Here is a 20,157-nt window from a genome sequence, read left to right as displayed (position 1 = left end):
GGAAGGAAAAGACTATGTATGGCATCTTATTTTGTTTACTTACTATCGCATTTAGTGTTATGAAATGGTAAGACTTTTTATATACTAAAACAAATTTATTTATATGAACAAAACATTCTGATTGGCTATACAATTTTGCAATTGTTTTTGACTAGCTTTAGGAAAAGTTTCTGAAAACAAAAAATATCTTTGAATTGGTGATATGAAAGAAATAGACTCTTATTTTGCTCTCTTATTTTCTGTTCTACAAATGATTCATACTGTGCCCTGCAGGAGGCAAAAAAATGGCAAGAGAGAAAAGAAGCCCTGGAGGCTGTAGAAGTACTGGTGAAAAACCCCAAATTGGAAGCAGGCGATTACGCGGATTTAGTAAAAGCATTAAAGAAGGTAAATGTGTGGAGTTTCCATGCTGGTATCCCAGCAACAGTTAAGGCCATTGACTTTCTTTTTATTGGTCATCCTTTTTATCACAACAACATTGCCATTTAAGGAACACTATTGATGGTTTTTAAATCATAGGCATTCATTTTTGAAGGACTGTTTAAAATTATTGTCCTAGATTATTTTGGAGGGAGTAGTTTTCAGTCTGACTTTAAGAATGCTATTTAAGAGCATGTGCAAACCTCAAGAAAAAGACAGTCTTGCTGATCCAGACCCAACTACTCCAGTTTTATAATTCTGTCAGATGAACTATTTAAGTTGGCTTCATTTAATGCAACAGCTATTAAATACAAAGACTTTTTTTTGTTAAGATGCCACATTATATTGTATCAGCGTGTAAAGCAGAGGATGTGGGGCATGTGGTTAACTATAAAGTAGGCAAGTACTAAATAAAAATATTTTTAGAAAATATTCCTTCAGTATTGCTTAGGTCTAATCAGGTTACTGCTGGGGGAAAATTTTAAATATAGTGGCATTTCATAAAATCTGAAAGTATAGATCAGACACTGTGGATGTAGTTGTAGAACTTAAGAACAAACTGAAGACCTTGTCTTGAGAACAGCAATGCTGAAACCTTTTTTGTTTCCTCAGCCTGAAATTACAGAGGATTAAAATGGTGGGGGGAAGAGGTTAATCTTTAATTATAGACACATGTAAGTACAGTAATTCTCTTTATTCCTGGTAGTTATATTCTATAAAATTACCACAAACACTGAATTAGCGAATGCTAAACCATTATTCCTAGGGGAAATGCAAGGATAAGGTCCTGAGACCATTTGATCATAACATTTTCATCAGCCGATACATAAAACAATACATAACTGTGTTTTATTCTTTTTGAAGATACCTTATGTAATATAAATTATTGATTCATTAACATTGAACTCATAGCCAACTGCCCTATAGCTCGTGCCTGAATAAAGCTTATCTAACACACAGAATTTCTGTGTGAGACACATCACAGCCTTCTTGTGCTTAGGAATGCTGGACAGAACTTTAGCACTACACCTAGGGGCCGTTCTAAACAGTGAAAGGACATACAGAAAGCACCAAAATGCAACAAATAAAAAAACAAGAAACCATAGCACTAAATAGACTGTGAAAAAGATACGTATTTAGTGCAAAGAACATGTGCAAACCTCAAGAAAAAGACAGTCTTGCTGTCTTAGTGTAAAAGACAGTCTTAGTGTATGGGAGCTGAAAGAAGAATCCAGTGTTGCTTTGTTCAGTCTCAGCTGGCAATGTGCACATCAGGCCACTTAGACTTTTCGGAGCTCTGCACTTATCTGCGAATGACCAGCAAAGTGCTGCGGGTAAGAGAGCAAGAGCTTTGCTGTCAGAACAGACTTGGTTTGAATGTAGCATTACTATTTGGTAGCTCTGTGACCTTGAGCAAGTTCATCTGTATTTATTTATTTATTTATTTATTTATTTATTTATTTATTTGAAATTTACAAAATTGAACTAATAATAGTACCTACTTGATAGGATTTGGGTGAATATTAAGTGAAATACGGATTATAAAACAACTATAAAATTGCCCTTTAATTTTTAAAAAAGAAATGTTAGCCTCTTTTCTTAATCCTTACTCCTCAGCACTTAGGGAGTACCTACAGGTGCCAATTAGAACTTCCTTGCATGCTGTACATTACAGATTGTTTAATTTGGAGAATTGGGAATGAAACATTCTGCTTAGGGAATGCCAGATCTTAGGGACTATATAAAATCCAAAGAAAAGTGGAAGCATTACTTCTACATAGGAAAAGAGTAAAAAAACAGGAGTTTGGGGCACTTAAAAGTAAAGCAGCTTTTTAACACCAGCTGACTTGGGCAATATACCACAGTAAAGTCTTAGCAAGAAGGAAACCAGTTATAGTCACTGTCTTCCTAAAGTGATACAGGAACAGCTACTACCTGTGAGTTTTGGGAAGTACTAGGCTTTTTGGGGTGTAGTACAGGAGCATGGTAGTATAAACAGTGGGGGAGGAAACTCTGCCAAGAGGCTCTAAATGCAAGCTTGAACATCTTTTGGTAATTAAAATGGCAACTGCCAAGCCAGAAGCTCCCTCAGAGAAAAGGTTGCAGTGGTGCTTACAATTTAGAATCTGCCTGGACTTCTTGATGGTGCCTACAGCAGTTTTTGCTGGTGCTCCTGGGGTATAAAAGTTAGGGCTGCTGCCCTGTGGGGTCTTCCAGAGAAACATCATCGTAGCTTTCCCTGCCCCAGAGCAGTCAGCAGGCCTCCAGCTTCTCTGCCATTGTCAGAGTCACCTCCTCCTCTGACAGCCCAGACTACAACTGATGGAGTTAATGGCTGGACGTTGTGGTTTTATATATTTTTTTATTGGTAAAACTTCAAGATAGGAGACTAAACATACTGAAAGGAAGCTTCCAAATTTGATATTGTTAAAGAAAAATCTCTTCTTTTGTAGGGAATGTAATTGGCTATCTATTAACATAATAGTTTTTAGAATTCTTTTAAGAGGAAGTTTTCAGTTTCCTTCTACAGGTCTGTGACTGTTTCATTTTCCTTTTTATAGGTAGTTGGAAAGGACACCAATGTCATGTTGGTGGCTCTGGCAGCAAAATGTCTTACTGGCCTGGCTGTTGGGCTAAGGAAGAAATTTGGACAATATGCAGGACACGTAAGTAATACTTCTTAAGGACAAATCAACAATATTATCAAGGATGTCAGGCTAGTTTGCTCTAAACTTGAAAACAGCTCTTTGGCATAGATCTTTATATATTGAGTAAAGTACATTTTTCACTAAGTTTTATTAATATTGAACATAACTCCTTACAGCATTTCAATGAAGATGTCATTTATAACTAAATTCATTAGCTTTATGTAGAAAATCAGGCATTTGGCCTAAAGTGCTTAGTTGAGTTGATTTGCTTATTACTTATTGATTAATATCTTGCTTTTGTCCTACAATATTACATATAGTATAATAGGATGAACTTAAAACTTAGGATATTCAGGACAGAGCAAAAATAAGAGTAGAAAAGACGATATAAAACAAGTGATATTAACATGTAAAATACATTTGTATAGTGTTTTCCTATTTGAAAAATAATTTACTCATATACTTGAGACATTTTATATAGGTTATACTCTTCATGATATATCAGTTTAATTTATTCTAAGGAAATCTCACTGGAGACATTCGTTGAATATACTATTTTCTTTGTGTAAATTTGGAAGCAATCAAGTTTGGTAATAGTTTTTAATAAATTGAGGTGTTTAACTAGCATCTGTCAGTTGGCCTCTAAATCTGAATTACTTAGAATAATTCAGCATCTGAAAATCGTACTGAACTCTAAAGTTTAAAACTTGCTCACCGCTTGATCATTTGATTCCCTGGATGAACATAAGATTCTCCTAATGGTCCATAACCATGTGTGGGTTTTATATTGTGAAGCTAACATCTAACCTCACTTAGTTATGGTATTTGGAGCTTGCTAACTCATAACATTAAAAATAATTTCAGAGAACTTAGCTGGAAAAAAGAAGATGGTACCTAATTAAAATAAACCATGACTAGCTTGTTACCAGGAAATAAAAATAAAGGTCCAAAAAAGGTCCTTACTGGTGTAGCTCAATGGAATAGGCATCTTGCTGTAGTAGACCAAAAGGTCACCGGTTTGATTCCCGGTCACGGCACATGCCTAGACTGTGAGCCAGGTCCCTGATTTGGGGATGTGTGAAAGGCAACCAGTAAATGTTTTTCTTGCACATCACTATTTTCTCCCTCTCTTTCTCTCTCCTTTCCCCTCTCTCTAAAAATAAGTAAAAGGATTTTTTTAAAGCCTTAGACATATAAATATAAGCTAAAATAAAATTATAATTAATATACTTTTAAAATCTTCTTTCTGGGTTTTTGAAGATTTTATTTCTTTATTTTTAGAGAGCGGGGAAAGAAGGGAGAGGAGAGAGAGAAACATTGATGTGCAAGAGATACATCGATCAGTTGCCTCTCGCACACATAACTAGGGACCTGGCCCGCAACTCAGGCATGCACCCTGACTGAGAATCAAAGTGGTGACCTTTTAGTTTTACAGGCCGGCACTCAGTCTACCGAGCCACACCAGCCAGGACTAATTAATATTTTATAGCAATCATATATTTATAGCAATTATATATTGTATAATATCTGTGTATATGCTAAAAAAGTTTTTTAAGATTTCATTTATTTATCTTTAATGGGGAAGGGAAGGAGAGAGGGAAAGAAACATCAATGTATGGTTGCCTCTCGTGCATCCCCTGCTGGGAACTGGCTTGCAACCCAAGAATGTGCCCTGACTGGGAATTGAACTATGAACCTTTGGTTCACAGGCCCTTGCTCAATCCACTGAGCTACACCAGGCAGAACTAAGAAGTTTTTTATATTTCTACATGGAAACCATATTCTTCATACCATGTATCATTTCTGTGAAATCTTGAAAAAAAATTATTTTGGATTCCATTAAACTTTGTCTATATCTTTCAGACCTTAAAAACAACTTTAATTTGCCTGCTAGCACAGTGCGTGATACTCAATAGGTACGTTAGGCATTCACTAAATATTTAATGAATTAGTGATGGTTTATAAGATAAAAGAAATATAAAAATTTCAACTTGACTGGTCTAAACTGAGCACTTGAGCCCTAGCTGGTGTAGCTCAGTGGATTGAGCACGGGCCTGTGAACCAAAGCATCACGGTTCAATTCCCAGTCAGAGCACATGCCTAGGCTGCAGGCCAGTTCCCAGCAGGGGACACATGAGAGGCAACCACACATTGATGTTTCTCTCCCACTCTTTTTCCTTCCTGTCCCCTCTCTCTAAAAATAAATAAATAAAATATTTTTAATGACTCTTTTATCCAACTTATTCACTTTTTTTTTGTTTTGGTGAGCCAAACATTATTTTAAAATTTTATTTATTTATCTTTAGAGGGGAAGGGAAGGAGAGAGGGAGAGAAACATCAATGTATGGTTGCCTTTTGTGCGTCCCCTGCTGGGAACTGGCCTGCAGGGAACCAGCCTGCAACCCTGGTCTGTGCCCTGACTGGGATTCGAACCACGATTGTCTGGTTCGCAGGCCCGCCAAACATTATTTTAATAATAGCTTTTTTGAGATATAATTTGCATACTATAAAATTCACCCTCTTTTTAAAGTGTATAATTCAATGGTTTTAGTATAAACACAAGACTGTATAATCATTGTTAACCATTACCACTATCTAATTCCAGAACATTTTATCACCCCAAAATGAAACCCTATGCCCATTATCAGTCACCCCCCATTCTTCCCTACCTAGACCCTGGCAACCACTAATCTGCTCTGTCTCTGTGGATTCAACATGTCATATAAATGGAATCATACATCTGTGACCCTTTGTGACTGGCTTCTTAGACTTTGCATAATGCTTTCAAGGCTCGTCCATGTTGTAGTATGTCATCAGTACATCACTCCTTTTTGTTGCCAGAAAATATTCTATCTGCTCATTTTTATAGGTTGTGCCAACCATTTTGGAAAAATTTAAAGAGAAGAAGCCTCAAGTAGTGCAAGCCCTGCAGGAGGCAATCGATGCGATCTTCCTTACTGTAAGTTGACGATATGAGCTTGGGCTCTCGTCTGTGTGGTGTTTCGTTAGTGCGATATTTTGATCGTTCTTTAGAGTTGGGAAAAGCTCACTGACCACATTTTCTTTCTAAAGACCACTCTACAGAACATCAGTGAGGATGTTTTAGCAGTAATGGATAATAAAAATCCAACCATCAAGCAGCAGACATCGCTTTTTATTGCAAGAAGCTTCCGCCACTGCACTGCTGCTACCCTGCCTAAGAGCTTGCTGAAGCCCTTTTGTGCAGCTCTACTAAAGGTATAGATTCTCTTTGAAATTGGGGGAATATTTTATATCTAGGAAAGGTTTTTTTATCCTGCTAATTATGTATGGTGACTGTTTGACTTTCAGACCGTGTAGTACGGTGTTTTGAGAAGCTTTGGAAACTGAATCCAAATTTGTATTGTTGTGTTCCTCTCCTTGAAGCACAAGTTCCACTAATTGCTAACCATTTTCTTATGTGGCCCATTTACTGGTGTTCAGCTGGATCTAGCCAAGCACAGGCATACAGTTTGGACTATTTGAAGATTATTTGAATGTGAGGCACTTTAGATGGAGGGTAGGAGGAAAGGGAAGCACGTACATGCTGAGTAGATATCAGGGGTTCCCTTAAGCCAAAAAGAATTTGTGAAAGAATAACTGAAAACTGACAAAAGGAAAGCCTTACTTAGCTTCAATGAGTCATAAAAGACAAATTTGTTATCTAACAACCATTAGTGTAACTTAAAATCAGTAATACCTAGAGTACGTTGTATTGAGATCATTTTGTTTACTTCCGAACTGTAGCACATCAGTGATTCTGCTTCTGAAGTCAGAGATGCTGCATTTGAAGCATTGGGTACAGCTTTGAAGGTGGTTGGTGAAAAAGCAGTAAACCCATTCTTAGTTGATGTAGACAAACTTAAGCTTGATAAGGTAAGTAATAGATTATAATGAAATTGGACAACAGTGCATTATGGCTTTATTTTCAATTTTGTCTGTTCTGTTATATTAAGACAAAAATACTGACATCAACTTGTAAAATTTATTTCATTGCCACTGGTGATTCATACCTAGAGTTTGAAAACACAGCTTTTGAAGATTTAAATTTCATTCCAAGCTACAGTTATTATATTAGTAGAAATACCTTTCAACTTATAACATAAAAAATAAAGCTTAGTGACCATAACCTGTTAAGGTGAAAACAGTGTTTTAAGAACTTTTTTCTAATATCTGGAAAATTACCTTTCTAAATATGAATGTCTTCTCAGATTGTGGTTATTGCAATTCTAATTTGTGTGGAAATAAAAAGGTAAAGTCTGGGTAATTTATCTTTATAGAAAAGGAAACTTCTCTCTCTGAATTCTCATATAGTTGTGGTTTAAATAATCTATTATAGTAAGGTAGTGGTTGTGTTTCAAAGTTGGGCTTGATGATGTTCATCTCAATTTCATTCTCCAGATCAAAGAATGTTCAGAAAAGGTGGAGCTGGCGCATGGTAAGAAAGCTGGACTGGCAGCTGAAAAGAAGGAATTCAAGCCTGTTCCTGGAAGGACTGCTTCTTCAGGGGCAGCGGGAGATAAGGACACGAAGGACGTTTCAGTACCCAAACCAGGACCCTTAAAAAAGGCCTCTACTACTAAGGTTAATAGATGACTTGGAAAATATGGTTTAAAAATTAGAATTTATATAAGGTAGGGTCTGAATCTCAGGTTAATGGTTGATCTTCCAGTATGATTTCATTTGAAATAAACTCATTACCACATTCAAAATACAGCAGAACATCTGTTCATAAAGGCAGAGTATTCAACAATACATTTGGTTATTTGAGACTTTAATAGAGATAAAAATGGTAATGGAAGTACATGAGTGCATTTTAAGGGGTCAGAAAGTATCAAGAAATAAAATGTGGCAAGGCACTTCACATAAATAACATCACCTTCGTCATTTTGCTAATAATGCTGCTGAGTTGCATCAGTGAGCCTCCTGCCAGTCCAGGTCTTGTTACCTTTGCACAGTGTGGAAGAGGCGGAAGTGCCCAGGGGCAAATGTGGCACTCCTTTAAATGAACACTTGTCTTGGGGACTCTTCTAAGTTCTTAAAATGGGGCCTACAGTTTCCCCCGTGAATGGTCTTCAGAAGGTCTGCCTGCCTTTGAAATGGCTAAATTCTGTGTGTACTAAAAATATGCTGTTGTTGGTGGTGGTTGTGTTGTCCCTCATTTTTAAAAAAAGTTTTGATTGAGATACAGTTCACGTACATTATATTAGTTTTTGTGTAACACAGCGATATGATAGTTGTGTATGTTTGGAAATGATTACCACAATAAGCCATACACAGTTTCAGTGATCCCTCATTTCAGAAAAACTTCCAAGAAGTCTCTGACCCACAGAAGTTTAAGAAGCACTCTTCGAAATCCTTGAGTGGTGTGATTGTTTTTTCAATTGCTTGTAGGCTGGTGGACCACCTAAGAAGGGGAAACCAAGTGCACCAGGAGGTGCAGGGAGCGCTGGAACCAAGAACAAGAAGGGATTGGAGATCAAGGAAATAGTGGAGCCAGAGCTCTCGGTCAGTGTTATATAACGTGTCTCAGACTCATAAAGCCATGGAAAGTCAGTATCTATGAGAAGACTTAAGTTCTTCCTTTCCTGCATTCTACAACATGCAGTTCTTTCATACTTTTTAGCTTCTTGAAACTGCCTTAGACAAACTTCCCCTTTATGGTACAGAAATAGAAGCCTCAGATACTGTAGCATACCTATAGGATGTTCTTATATTTTTACATTCTTGCTATCTGTTTCCTTAAGCAATTTTTTGACTTTAATGTGTTTGTATCTTACAGATTGAAGTATGTGAAGAAAAAGCTTCAGCTGTCCTTCCTGCTACATGTATACAACTTCTAGACAGCAGTAACTGGAAGGAAAGACTTGCCTGTATGGAAGAGTTCCAGAAGGTAGGCGCATGAGGATGAGTTGAGAGTGAAAGAAAACTACATTTTATAGAAGTGTTGAAATTGAAAATGGAAGACCTGTCCTAAGGCTGTGTTTTAGAAGTGAACGTGTTTTGGGGTGTTTCCTAAAAATGAGATGGGGTTATTTTGTTTGTTTTTTAGCTGTATAGTGTTATCTTTCAACATCTGCTGCCTATGGTTTCTATAATTTCATAACTTAGTACTTACCCAAGAAAATTAGGTTTATTCTGAATTATAAGGTTTAGATGAATTTTAATATTATGGTACAGTATTTGTTTTTTAATACTAGTAAGCAAACATCTCTGCACTTAAACCACCCCCTCGTCCATTTCTGTGTTTCCCTCTTTGTCATCATAATTTTGGAGAACAGATATTATCATGTGGTGTGAGAAGCTCCTCTCAAAGATCTGTGCTGGGGAGGAGCGTGGTAGTTCACCCTGGCGCATTCTCCGCGATTCTGATGAGCAGGGGCGTGGAGAAACGGAGAGCGCCGGGGCGGAGGCAGGAAACCTGGCTGCCAGTCCGGCATCTGCCGCGTGTTGTGTTCACGCCTGAATTTGTGCAACTTTGAAATTTAATACTTAACCACTTCTAACCTACCTTACTTTTCTGTGTTTTTAGGAAAATCGAATAAGTCAAAATATTAAGCAATTTCTGCCACACGCTAGGCAAATGAAAACTATGTTAGCATTACTTTCCTTGGAGCAAATCGTGAATTCCTACAATTTGAAAAAAAAGTTTCAGTGGTTTTACTATGACAAATATATACTAAACATCCAACTTGAGAAACAAAGCATTATAACAGAAACTATTTAAGTCCCTCTTCATTTCCATTCTCATTTTGTTATATACTATTCCTTGGAACTACTCATTACCCCTTAACTCTTATTCTCTGGTTTTACTTCAAGGCTGTTGAACTAATGGACCGAACTGAAATGCCATGCCAGGCATTAGTGAGGATGCTGGCCAGGAAACCTGGGTGGAAAGAAACTAATTTTCAGGTATTTTTTTTAACTGGAGATTTAATGTTTTTTATTGAAGTAATTTCTGTTACATCTTTGTATGGAGTAATAGAGAGGTATAGTTTTGGTAATGATTTTTAGCTTTTTATTTTTTAATCACTCAGAAATATGTCACCTAATTTTGATTGAATAGATGTGTATTATTTGTTTAGTTTAAGTATATGCATTTTCTCCTCATTATTTAGGCCTAGAAGTCCTCTAATTTTTACATATTCAAAGGAGGGATAAACAGTGAGATAGCTTTCTTATTTGTTTGGATAAAAAATAAATGCAGTCTTTAAATTGCCAGTGAAAAATTACCACAGTCTATTTAATTAGCTGATAACAGAGATGAAATTCAGCAGTGCTGTTATTTAGTCTAAAAAGTAGGTTCAGGAAAGTGATACAGGAAGAAAAACAGGAGAAGAGTTTCCTTTTCCCAGATATATATAGACCTCACGTAAAAAATTTTTCCTGATGTTTCAAGTCTGTACGTGGCATCCTGCTAGTCTCTTTTTTGCTTCTATACTGACACCTCTTGTTCTGTCGTGGGATCCGTAGCTCCCTCTCACTGTGTCCCCTTCGCCCTGTTCTGCAGTACCCACCCATTCTACCCGGCCCCAGGAAATCTCTACGCCAAAGGCTCTTGGGCTGCCCTCTTCCCCTCACACCACGTTTAACACTCCTCTCTATGCAGCTGCTCAGACAGGTGAAGGAAGCACACGTGGTTTCAGCTAATACCCTCCTGTGTGTTAGATCCGTAATGCGGGGTAATTTTATATACCTTTTCCTTTATAACAACTTTATTGAGAGTATAAAACTCACTGTTTTAAGGTATACAATGCAGCACTTTTTAGTATATTCACATAGTTCTGCAACTCCTACCACTATATAATTTTAGGGTATTTTCATCACCACCCTGTACCCATGAGTAGTCACTCTCTGTTTCTTCCCAAATCCCCAGTCCCCCGCCAGTCCCTGGAGGCTATTAGTCTACTTTCTGTCTCCATGGATTACTTCTCCTGGACATTTCCTGTAAATGGAATGATACAAAATGTAGCCTTTTTTGTGTCTACTTTTTACTTTGCATGATATTTTTACTGTTCATATTGTAGCATCTATCAACTCTACATTCTATTTTATTGCTAAATAATATTCCATTGTATGGATAGACAACATTTTATTTACCCATCTATCAGTTGATGTGCATTGTCATTGTTTCCACTTTTTGGCTGTCGTGAATAACACTGCCATGAGTATGTGTGTGTGTCTTTATGTGAATATGTTTGAAATTCTCTTGGATATATACCTAGACGTTGAATTGCTGGGTCGTATGGTAGCACCATTTTATATTCACACCAGCAATGCAAGAGAACTCCAGTTTCTCTACATCCTTGCCAATATTTATTAATTCAATATTCAAACAGAACAAAGGGAAATATTTATGGGCAAAGGGGTCTCAAGTCCAATACATTTGCTGTCATTACATCAGTATCTTTAAGTTGTTTTCTAAGCTTCTTTCTTTCTTCCAATTAAAAATGTACAAGTTCTTTAAGTCTCTCAGATTCTGTTGTGTGTGTGCACAGGAAGGTCACAGTTCTTTTGTGAGCAAAGTTCTTCCTATGAGCAAGTCTTCAGTCCTGCAGTTAGTGTAGTCATTCATTATGTGTTGGAAGATGTGCATTCAATACTGGTTGCAAATCATTATATAAGGAGAATACAGAAATTAAAATTTTCAATTCATGAAATTTCTATGTGGTATCATTGCTGATATTTTATAGCATTGCGTGATTTTTTTTTTCTCTTACCTGTTACTTAGCTACTTTAATTGGTAACAAAGGATAAAAATTATTTTGCTTCTTTGTTTAAAATTCTGATTTTAATTTGGTCATGTTCTCAGCTGTCCTTGACTATATTACATCTTCAGGCTGCTATAAAAAATAAGTATAGCCCTGATTGGTGTGGCTCAGTGGGTCAGGGATTGTCCCACAGAGGTTGCAGGTTCAATTCTCGGACAGGGCACATGTCTGTTTTTCAGGCTAGGTCCCCTTTTTGGGACGTGAGAGAGGTGCTCTCCCACATGACGTTTCTCTCCCACTTTCTCCCCCTCCCCCTCTCTAAAAAGAAATAAAATCTTTAAAAACAAACAAGTTCATAACTAATTATCTTTGGCTTATTTATAACTTTATCATAACTTTATCCTTGTTCAGGTGATGCAGATGAAGCTTCATATAGTTGCTTTAATTGCCCAGAAGGGAAATTTTTCCAAAACCTCAGCTCAGATTGTCTTGGATGGCCTTGTAGACAAGATTGGAGATGTGAAATGTGGGAACAATGCAAAAGAAGCTATGACAGCAATAGCTGAGGCGTGTATGTTGCCATGGACAGCTGAACAGGTTGGTGACACAGCTCTCTTTCCCCAAGTTTTCCTAGTTTGTTTTCAAATTTTAATTTAAGGTTACTAATTAAGCTTAGTTCTTCTCAAGTAAAGCTGTTGTTGATACTGTGTTTTTATTTTACCATTAATAATACGTAACTGCATGATAATTAAATTTTATCTTAGTCAAATATATTGTATTGAAGCCCTGGCTGGTATGGGTCAGTGAATTGAGCACCAGCCTGGGAACCAAAGGGTCACTGGTTGGATTCCCAGTCAGGGCACATGCCTGGGTTTATGGTGCAGGTCCTTGGTGCCGGGCATGTAAGAGGCAACCACACGTTGATGTTTTCCTTCCTCTCTTTCCCCCTCCCTTCCCCTCTGCCTAAAAATAAATAAATAATTTTTAAAAGAATATTCTATTAAAGAAGAGAGTGATTTTATCTTAAGATACAATCCAGAGTGATCACTAACGAAAGTTATAAACAATCCAAAATACTTTAATATTACTGTCACATCATTTTCTTATATGGGTTAAGTATTTTATTCCTAATCATTCTTGCAATTGCTTTAGCATCAGAAAAACCATGTTTCATCCACTTCTGCCTTAATGTCAGCTGTATTTCTGTGAGAAATATGAGAGAAAACACAGATTTGTGGTTTTGGGTTTTTTTTTCCTTCTGCTGTAGGTTATGTCAATGGCTTTCTCCCAGAAGAATCCCAAGAATCAATCAGAAACTCTGAATTGGCTGTCCAATGCAATAAAAGAATTTGGTTTTTCTGGGTAAGTCAGAAAAAATCCAATACAAAATAATTACTTGCCAATCTGTAACTGGTGATTATATTTGGTTATTTTTTTACATTTTAAAAATTTTTTATTTTATTGATTATGCCATTACAATTGTTCTATTCCCCCCCTTCATTCCCTTCCACCATGCACACCCCCTCCCCCACCATTCCCCCCTTTAGTTTATGACCACGTGTCTCAAGTTCTTTAGATTCTATATTTCCCATACTATTCTTGGCCTCCCCCCTATCTATTTTCTACATACTGTCTATGCTACTTATTTTCTGTACCTTCTCCCCCCTTCTTCTCCTCCCACTTCACTGTTGCTAACCTTCCATGAGATCTTCATTTCTATGGTTCCGCTCCTGATCTAGCTGTCCTCTTAGTTTGCTTTTGTTTTAGGTGCGGTTGTTAATAACTGTGAGTTTGCTGTCCTTTCACTGTTCATATTTTTTTTTCTTTTTCTTAGATAAGTCCCTTTAACATTTCATATTATAAGGGCTTGGTGATGATGAACTCATTGAATTTCACCTTATCTGAGAAGCACTTTATTTGTCCTTCCATTCTAAATGAAAGCTTTGCTGGATAGATCAATCTTGGTTGTAGGTCTTTGGATTTCATGACTTGGAATACTTCTTACCAGCCCCTTCTTGCCTGTAAGGTCTCTTTTGAGAAATCTGCTGGCAGTCTGATGGGAACTCCTTTGTAGGTGACTGTCCCCTTATCTCTTGCTGCTTCTAGGATTCTCTCCTTCATTTTAATCTTGGCTAGTGTAATTATGATGTGCCTTGGTGTGTTCCTTCTTGAGTCTAAGTTCTTTGGGACTCTCTGAGCTTCCTGGATTTCCTGGAATTCTATTTCCTTTGCCAGATTGGGGAAATTCTTCTTTGTTATTTGTTCAAATAAGTTTTCCACTCGTGGCTGTTCCTCTTCCCCTTCTGGTACCCCTATAATTTGGATGTTGGAACGTTTAAAGATGTCCTGGGGGTTCCTAAGCCTGTCCTCATTTTTTGAATTCTTGTTTCTTCATATTTTTCTGTTTGGTCATTTTTTTTCTTCTCCCAGTTTCCTTTCCATTACTATTGGTTTCCTGTGCATTTCCCTTCATTTCACTTAGTTTAGCCTTCATTTGTTCCTCTAATTTGTGACTAAAATCAACCAGTTCTGTGAGTATCCTGATCACCAGTGTTTTGAACTGTGCATCTGAAAGTTTGGCTATTTCTTGGTCGTTTAGAGTTATAGGCTCTGGGGTTTTGAGTTCTTCTTGAGCCATGTTTTGGTCTGTTCACACCCGCTACGTATGAGGAGCAGAGCCTTAGGTGTTCACCAGGGCGGGGCCGCCCAGGTTGCTGGGTTGTGACGCTGTATGTGGGGTCGGGGTCAAAGAGGGGCAATGGCAGTCCCCTGTGCTGCTTCCTGCCGTTGGGGCCTGCGCTGTCTGTCTCAATGCTTGCTCCTTTGCTGGTTTATCTGTGCACGAATGTGTGACCATGGTCAGCCTGCCACCTTGAGCCCTCATGGGTCTGCCTGTCCCAACCCCACCCCTGGGATCCGCCAACTGCATGCCTAGGTCAGTCTGGTCGAGTTTTCCTGCCCAACCTGCTCTGCCAGTTGCTGGCTCCGCCCTTCTTACCGGTCTGGCTGAAGGGTTCGTTGTTGTCGGACTTCCATATAGTTTAATTTTCTGTGTTTTGGCTGCGTTTTTTATTACTAAAACTTTGTTGTCTTTAAACTTGGTTGTGCGAGAAGGCACAGTGGTTCCACCTACGCCTCCATCTTGGTGGAAGTCGTAACTGGTGATTATATTTGTTTTAGCTATCTCTGCTTAATTCTCAGAAGCCAGAGTTTATATAAAACAAAACTACACTTGTTCCTCAGATGTCTATACAGATGCTCTTTGACTTATGGTGGGGTTACATTGCAGTAAATCCATTGTAAGTTGAAAATATTCTAAGTCGAAAATGCACTTAACACATCTAACCCACTGAACATCATAGCTTAGCATACACTACTTCACACATGCTCAGAGCACTTACAGTAGCCTGTGGTGGGACAAAGTCATCTGAAGTGTTGACTGTCTCATGGAATAGAGTATGTGTATCTCCACACCATTGTAAAGTCAAAAAATCCTAAGTTAAACTATCATAAGTCGGGGACTGCCTGTATTGGCTTGTGCACCTGCATTTTGATATTCACTAATATTCTCTAAGTTATTTTTCCTTGAGTGTTAATAACTGTCTCACTTCCCAGGATTGCTAATCAAATATATTTGCAAATCACTACATACATGATTAGAGACCTCTAGTCTACACTGGTGAAATAAAGACTCTCAGAAGTCATTCAATAGAGAAGCTTGTTTAACTTGCTGTTTTCCCAAACTTATTTGCATATTGAACACATTTATTTCGTTTATCAAAAATTTTATAGAGCTTACTTTATGCTGGGTATTTTCTAAATAATTTATTAGATTCAATCATCATAAAAGCCATGTGAGGTTGTTATCTCTTTTATACACACACACACATATATTTTGTTGTTATCTTTTTTATAAATAAGAAAACTAGGGCACAGAAAGCACAAGTAATCTGTCTAAGTCACAGCTAAGAAATGACAAAACCAAGATTTAAACACAGGCAGTCTAGTTCAAAGAAAGAAATTGTAATTGCTGTATTATGTTGCCTTTTTCTGTGTCATGTTGCTTTTTACAACATGCCTCTTAATACCTTGCAAAACAATTCTGAATTCTACCAAGTGAAGAAATACTGCATTAGAAATTATCATTCAAGTGTCATTCAAGCAAAGAAATGTCATGGCAGTATCTGAGGTGCCCTCCCCATAGTTGAGGGTATTGTTATAACTTCTTAATCATATAGGCTGTGGTGTAAAACTAATCTCTTGGCATGACATAAAAGCCAGGTGAATATTTTTCTCTTTTTATTCTATCATTTATGATCTTTCATTTATTCACTTATTCAGTGACTACAGATGTTTACCTATGATATTCCAGTCATTTGTTCCAGGTTCTAAAAATACATCATGGACAAGTTAAAATTCCTATTTTCATAGCACTTATATTTGAGTAAGGGGAGATGACAATAAACAGTAAAAAAATATGTGAGGGAGGTCTAAGAACAACAGAACTTTAAAAAGCAGGTTGAGGGGTTAGGTGATATCACCTTAGTGTTGTTGGGACGGGGTTCTTCTCTATAAGGTAGATCAAGAGCCCTTCCTGAAACAATGACATCTGAGCAGAGACCTTCAGGACATGAGAGAGTTAGCTGAGACAGCCTGGGAGAAGAACATTCTGTGGACCAAGGGACAGCAAGTGCAGAAGCCCCTTGGTTGGAGCACATGTGACACATTTCAAAACAGGAAGGGGTAATTGTTTTTCATCCTGTAGCTGGAATGGAATAAGTGAGCTGGTGGAGAGTGATAGGAGGTAAAATTGGAGAAAAATTAGAAAGCCAGGTAATACAGCACCTCTAAGTTTGTTTCATTTTTTATGCAGCAGAAATCCAGTTGGAAGCCCCCATTTAGAGCAAGAGCAGCACTGCGCTGCAAAAGAGCTGTGAACTAAAATTTCAGCTAGGAGAGCAGTGGTTCAGAAGGCTGTCTATGAAGCCAGCTCACATGGGGTCATATCTCTAACCTGCCGCTTTCCAGCTGTGTAGCCTTGGGCAAGGCACTGCTCCCCTTTTGACCTAATTTTCCTTTCTGTGAAATGCTGAGAACTGGACCTGGCATGATACGGGCACTAAGAATCTTGGTCTCTTTTGAAAGTGGAAGTAGAAGGAAGGAATAGAAGCTGATATTGGAGGTTCAGAGTTTTGGGCAGAAGAGTAACGGGACTGTTCTGACTGTAGTTGGAACACATAGTGAGGATCAAGGGCAGAAGCAGGGAGGCCACTTAGTAGGCTATTGGAATAATCCTGTCAAGAAATCCCACTGGCTTGGACGATCTTTGTGGAGGTGCAAGTGTTTTAAAAGTAGAACTCAACGAGGACAGTGGGCATAAGAGAGAGGAGTCAGGATGACTCTGGAGTTGAGTGTGGCCTGAGCGACGGGAAGAACAATATGGCTCTTCACTGAGGTAGGAAAGGTTGTGAGAACAGGTTTTGGGGTTGGGGTGTGGACAGTCAGGTATTTGGTGACAGATGTAGGGTGACATCTAGTCATACAAATGGAAATGTCACAAAGGCAGTTGCCTATCAGAATCTAAAGTTCATAGGAGAGAAGTTAACATTGGATTTTGGAGTGATTAGCATACGGAAAGTATTTTAAGCTCACTTCAAATGAGCGTAGAAATTAAACGTGAGATTCTGGGACACACACAAAGGAAGCCACTTCTAGAGTTTGGCTTTATAAAACTTTTGTTTGTTTATAACTCTAAATGTTATTTCTTCTAGATTGAATGTGAAAGCTTTCATTAGCAATGTGAAGACAGCTCTTGCTGCAACAAACCCAGTGAGTACATACCAGCAAGTACAGGGACAGTACAGCCATCTTTGTAGTTCTGCTCTGACTTGGAAAATTCCCTTTGTTCTGCCAGGCTGTGAGGACTTCTGCTATCACCCTGCTTGGTGTAATGTACCTGTATGTTGGTCCCTCTTTGCGAATGTTCTTTGAAGATGAAAAGCCTGCCCTCCTGTCCCAGATAGATGCAGAATTTGAGAAGGTAAAGATTTCACAAATGATACAATCTATTGGTAGACTTGAGAAAGCTTATATTAAGTTTAAACTTTTAACTCTTTGGAATAAATAGTATGTATTTGCTTTTATATGTATAAAGTATCCTTGGGAAGAGTTCCTAAGAAATTGATGAGGGTTTTTTTTTTTTAAGATTTTATTCATTTATTTCTAGAGAGGGGAAAGAAGGGAGAAAGAGAGGGAGAAAAATATCAATATGTGGTCCCTCTCACATGCCCCCTACAAGGGACCTGGCCCACAACCCAGGCGTGTGCCCTGACTGGGAATCAAACCAGAGACCCTTTGGTTCACAGGCCCTCAGTGGTTCTCAATCCACTGAGCCACAGCAGCCAGGGCAGAAATTGATGAGTTTGACTGTCTAAGAGGAAGAGAACAGAGTAGCTGTGGTATAGGATGGGAGACTTTCCCCTTTATATCCTTTGTGTCTTCAGAATTTCAAATATTGGGTTGGCCAAAAAATTCCGTTAATGTTTCTTCTATACGATGGCTCTAGGAGGGTTTAGTTGTCTTTGGTTTCATTTGAAACAATTTTATTAAATTATATTGTGACAGCTGTCATATCACCGTGCATTAAAAAAAAAAAGAACTTACAAAATTGGTGAATTTTTGCGTAGCCCTTTTAATATGGAAGATGGAAGAAAATGCAACATTTTTGGTATATTATGAAAGGTAAAAATGCAACTGAAACTTAAAAGATTTTTGCAGTACAGTGCATGGGGAAGGTGCTGTGACTGATCAAACATGTCCCAAATGGTTTGTGAAGTTTCCTGGGACTATTCACATTTCGGCCAAATAATTCTTTGCTATGGGGCTGTCTTATGCATTGGAAGATGTTTAGCAGCACCCCTGGTCTCTAGTCACTAGAAACCAATAGTGAGAAAGCCAGCACACTCAAAATATCCAAATCAATAAAGTTATTGATGAAGATGAAAAATGTGTCTTTTGTTTTACTGAAAAAACTAACAGATTTTTTTGGCCAACTTAGTATTTTGAATGTATGACCTATTCAAAAAGCACATTAAATATTTAAAAAATTTTAAGTAAAAATATTGTTCCTCCTTGAATAAACTTTCCATTGGAAATTGCTGTGGTTTGACAGACTTGCTCTATATTGTCTTGGGCATACAAGTCAAAAGACAGTTTTATGATTGAGAAGTCAGACTTTATACATTTTATAAAAATATCCTTTGCCATATAGTCTCAGAATTGGAACCTAAATAGGAATTAAGACATGTGCTGTGTATTATGAAGGATTATGAAGGATTATGAAGTTTTGACACAGGCACCATCCTCTAGCTTGTCTGCTCTCACATCCTTTGTCAAGTTCATTAGCCTCACTCGTTTGCTTGTTTGGCTGTAGATGCAGGGACAGAACCCACCTGCTCCAACCAGAGGGATTTCCAAACACAGCACAAGTGGTACGGAGGAAGGAGAAGATGGAGATGAACCAGACGATGGGGGCAATGATGTTGTGGATCTTTTGCCAAGGACAGAAATAAGGTAGGCTTGTTGGGAATGGTTTATTTGATTAATTATACTGAATTTTTAATCTGGTGCCCTCTCTTTCTCAGTCAGGAGTACTTTTGATATCATTAATTTTTAAGAGTCTGAAATAAGGTCTCTTTCATTTTTTCAGTGACAAAATCACCTCAGAGTTGATATCTAAGATTGGTGACAAAAATTGGAAGATCAGGAAAGAAGGCCTAGATGAAGTGGCTGGTATTATCAATGAAGCAAAATTTATCCAACCAAACATAGGTGAACTTCCAACTGCCTTAAAGGGTCGACTCAATGATTCAAATAAAATCTTGGTACGTAGAGTTCATGCCCGTCCTTTTTCTTCCCTCCTCCCCCCCTTTAAGAGGTTCCTTCTTCTTTTCTTTTTTTTTAAGATTTTCTTTCTTTCTTTCTTTTTAGAGAGTGGGGAAGATAGGGAGGAAGAGGGAGAGAAACATCAGTGCGCTAGAGGAACAAAAGTCAGTTGCCTCTCACATGCCCCCAACTAGGGATCCGGCCTGCAACCCAGGCCTGTACCCTGACTAGGATTTGAACTGGGGACCTTTCAGTTTGAGGGACAATGCCAACCTACTGAGCCACACCAGTCAGGGCCAGGAGGTTCCCTTTCAATGAACTGTCACCAGCAGAAAAATCAGTGGCTGTTTTATTTGCTTTGAACTAGAAATAGCTTTCTTTAATTTCTTAGATGTGCCATAAGATATGCTGATAGATGGCAAGTTTATTAGTCAAATTTTTATGCAGCTCAGATTTGATTTTTATAGGACCCTAAT

At 38.0% G+C, this 20,157-nt stretch overlaps 1 protein-coding gene across 4 annotated transcripts in view; it reads left to right on the top strand.

Moving 5' to 3' along the window:
- Positions 1 to 20,157, top strand: part of CKAP5 (cytoskeleton associated protein 5) — a 94,089-nt gene that overhangs the window by 41,096 nt on the left and 32,836 nt on the right. For all 4 annotated transcript variants that reach the window (XM_053673017.1, XM_053673019.1, XM_053673018.1 and 1 more), the window contains exons 8-22: positions 274 to 387; positions 2,982 to 3,086; positions 5,938 to 6,027; positions 6,141 to 6,305; positions 6,834 to 6,962; positions 7,488 to 7,670; positions 8,481 to 8,594; positions 8,869 to 8,979; positions 9,906 to 9,998; positions 12,209 to 12,394; positions 13,065 to 13,159; positions 17,569 to 17,626; positions 17,712 to 17,837; positions 19,230 to 19,369; positions 19,506 to 19,680. In XM_053673017.1, the coding sequence (XP_053528992.1) occupies positions 274 to 387; positions 2,982 to 3,086; positions 5,938 to 6,027; positions 6,141 to 6,305; positions 6,834 to 6,962; positions 7,488 to 7,670; positions 8,481 to 8,594; positions 8,869 to 8,979; positions 9,906 to 9,998; positions 12,209 to 12,394; positions 13,065 to 13,159; positions 17,569 to 17,626; positions 17,712 to 17,837; positions 19,230 to 19,369; positions 19,506 to 19,680 (1,884 nt within the window). The remainder of the gene's footprint in view (positions 1 to 273; positions 388 to 2,981; positions 3,087 to 5,937; positions 6,028 to 6,140; positions 6,306 to 6,833; positions 6,963 to 7,487; positions 7,671 to 8,480; positions 8,595 to 8,868; positions 8,980 to 9,905; positions 9,999 to 12,208; positions 12,395 to 13,064; positions 13,160 to 17,568; positions 17,627 to 17,711; positions 17,838 to 19,229; positions 19,370 to 19,505; positions 19,681 to 20,157) is intronic.

Source organism: Artibeus jamaicensis, unplaced genomic scaffold (genome assembly GCF_021234435.1).
Source record: "Artibeus jamaicensis isolate MK-2021 breed Jamaican fruit bat unplaced genomic scaffold, CSHL_Jam_final contig_797, whole genome shotgun sequence".
Taxonomy (NCBI): domain Eukaryota; kingdom Metazoa; phylum Chordata; class Mammalia; order Chiroptera; family Phyllostomidae; genus Artibeus; species Artibeus jamaicensis.
This window is presented reverse-complemented; position numbering and strand designations above follow the sequence as displayed.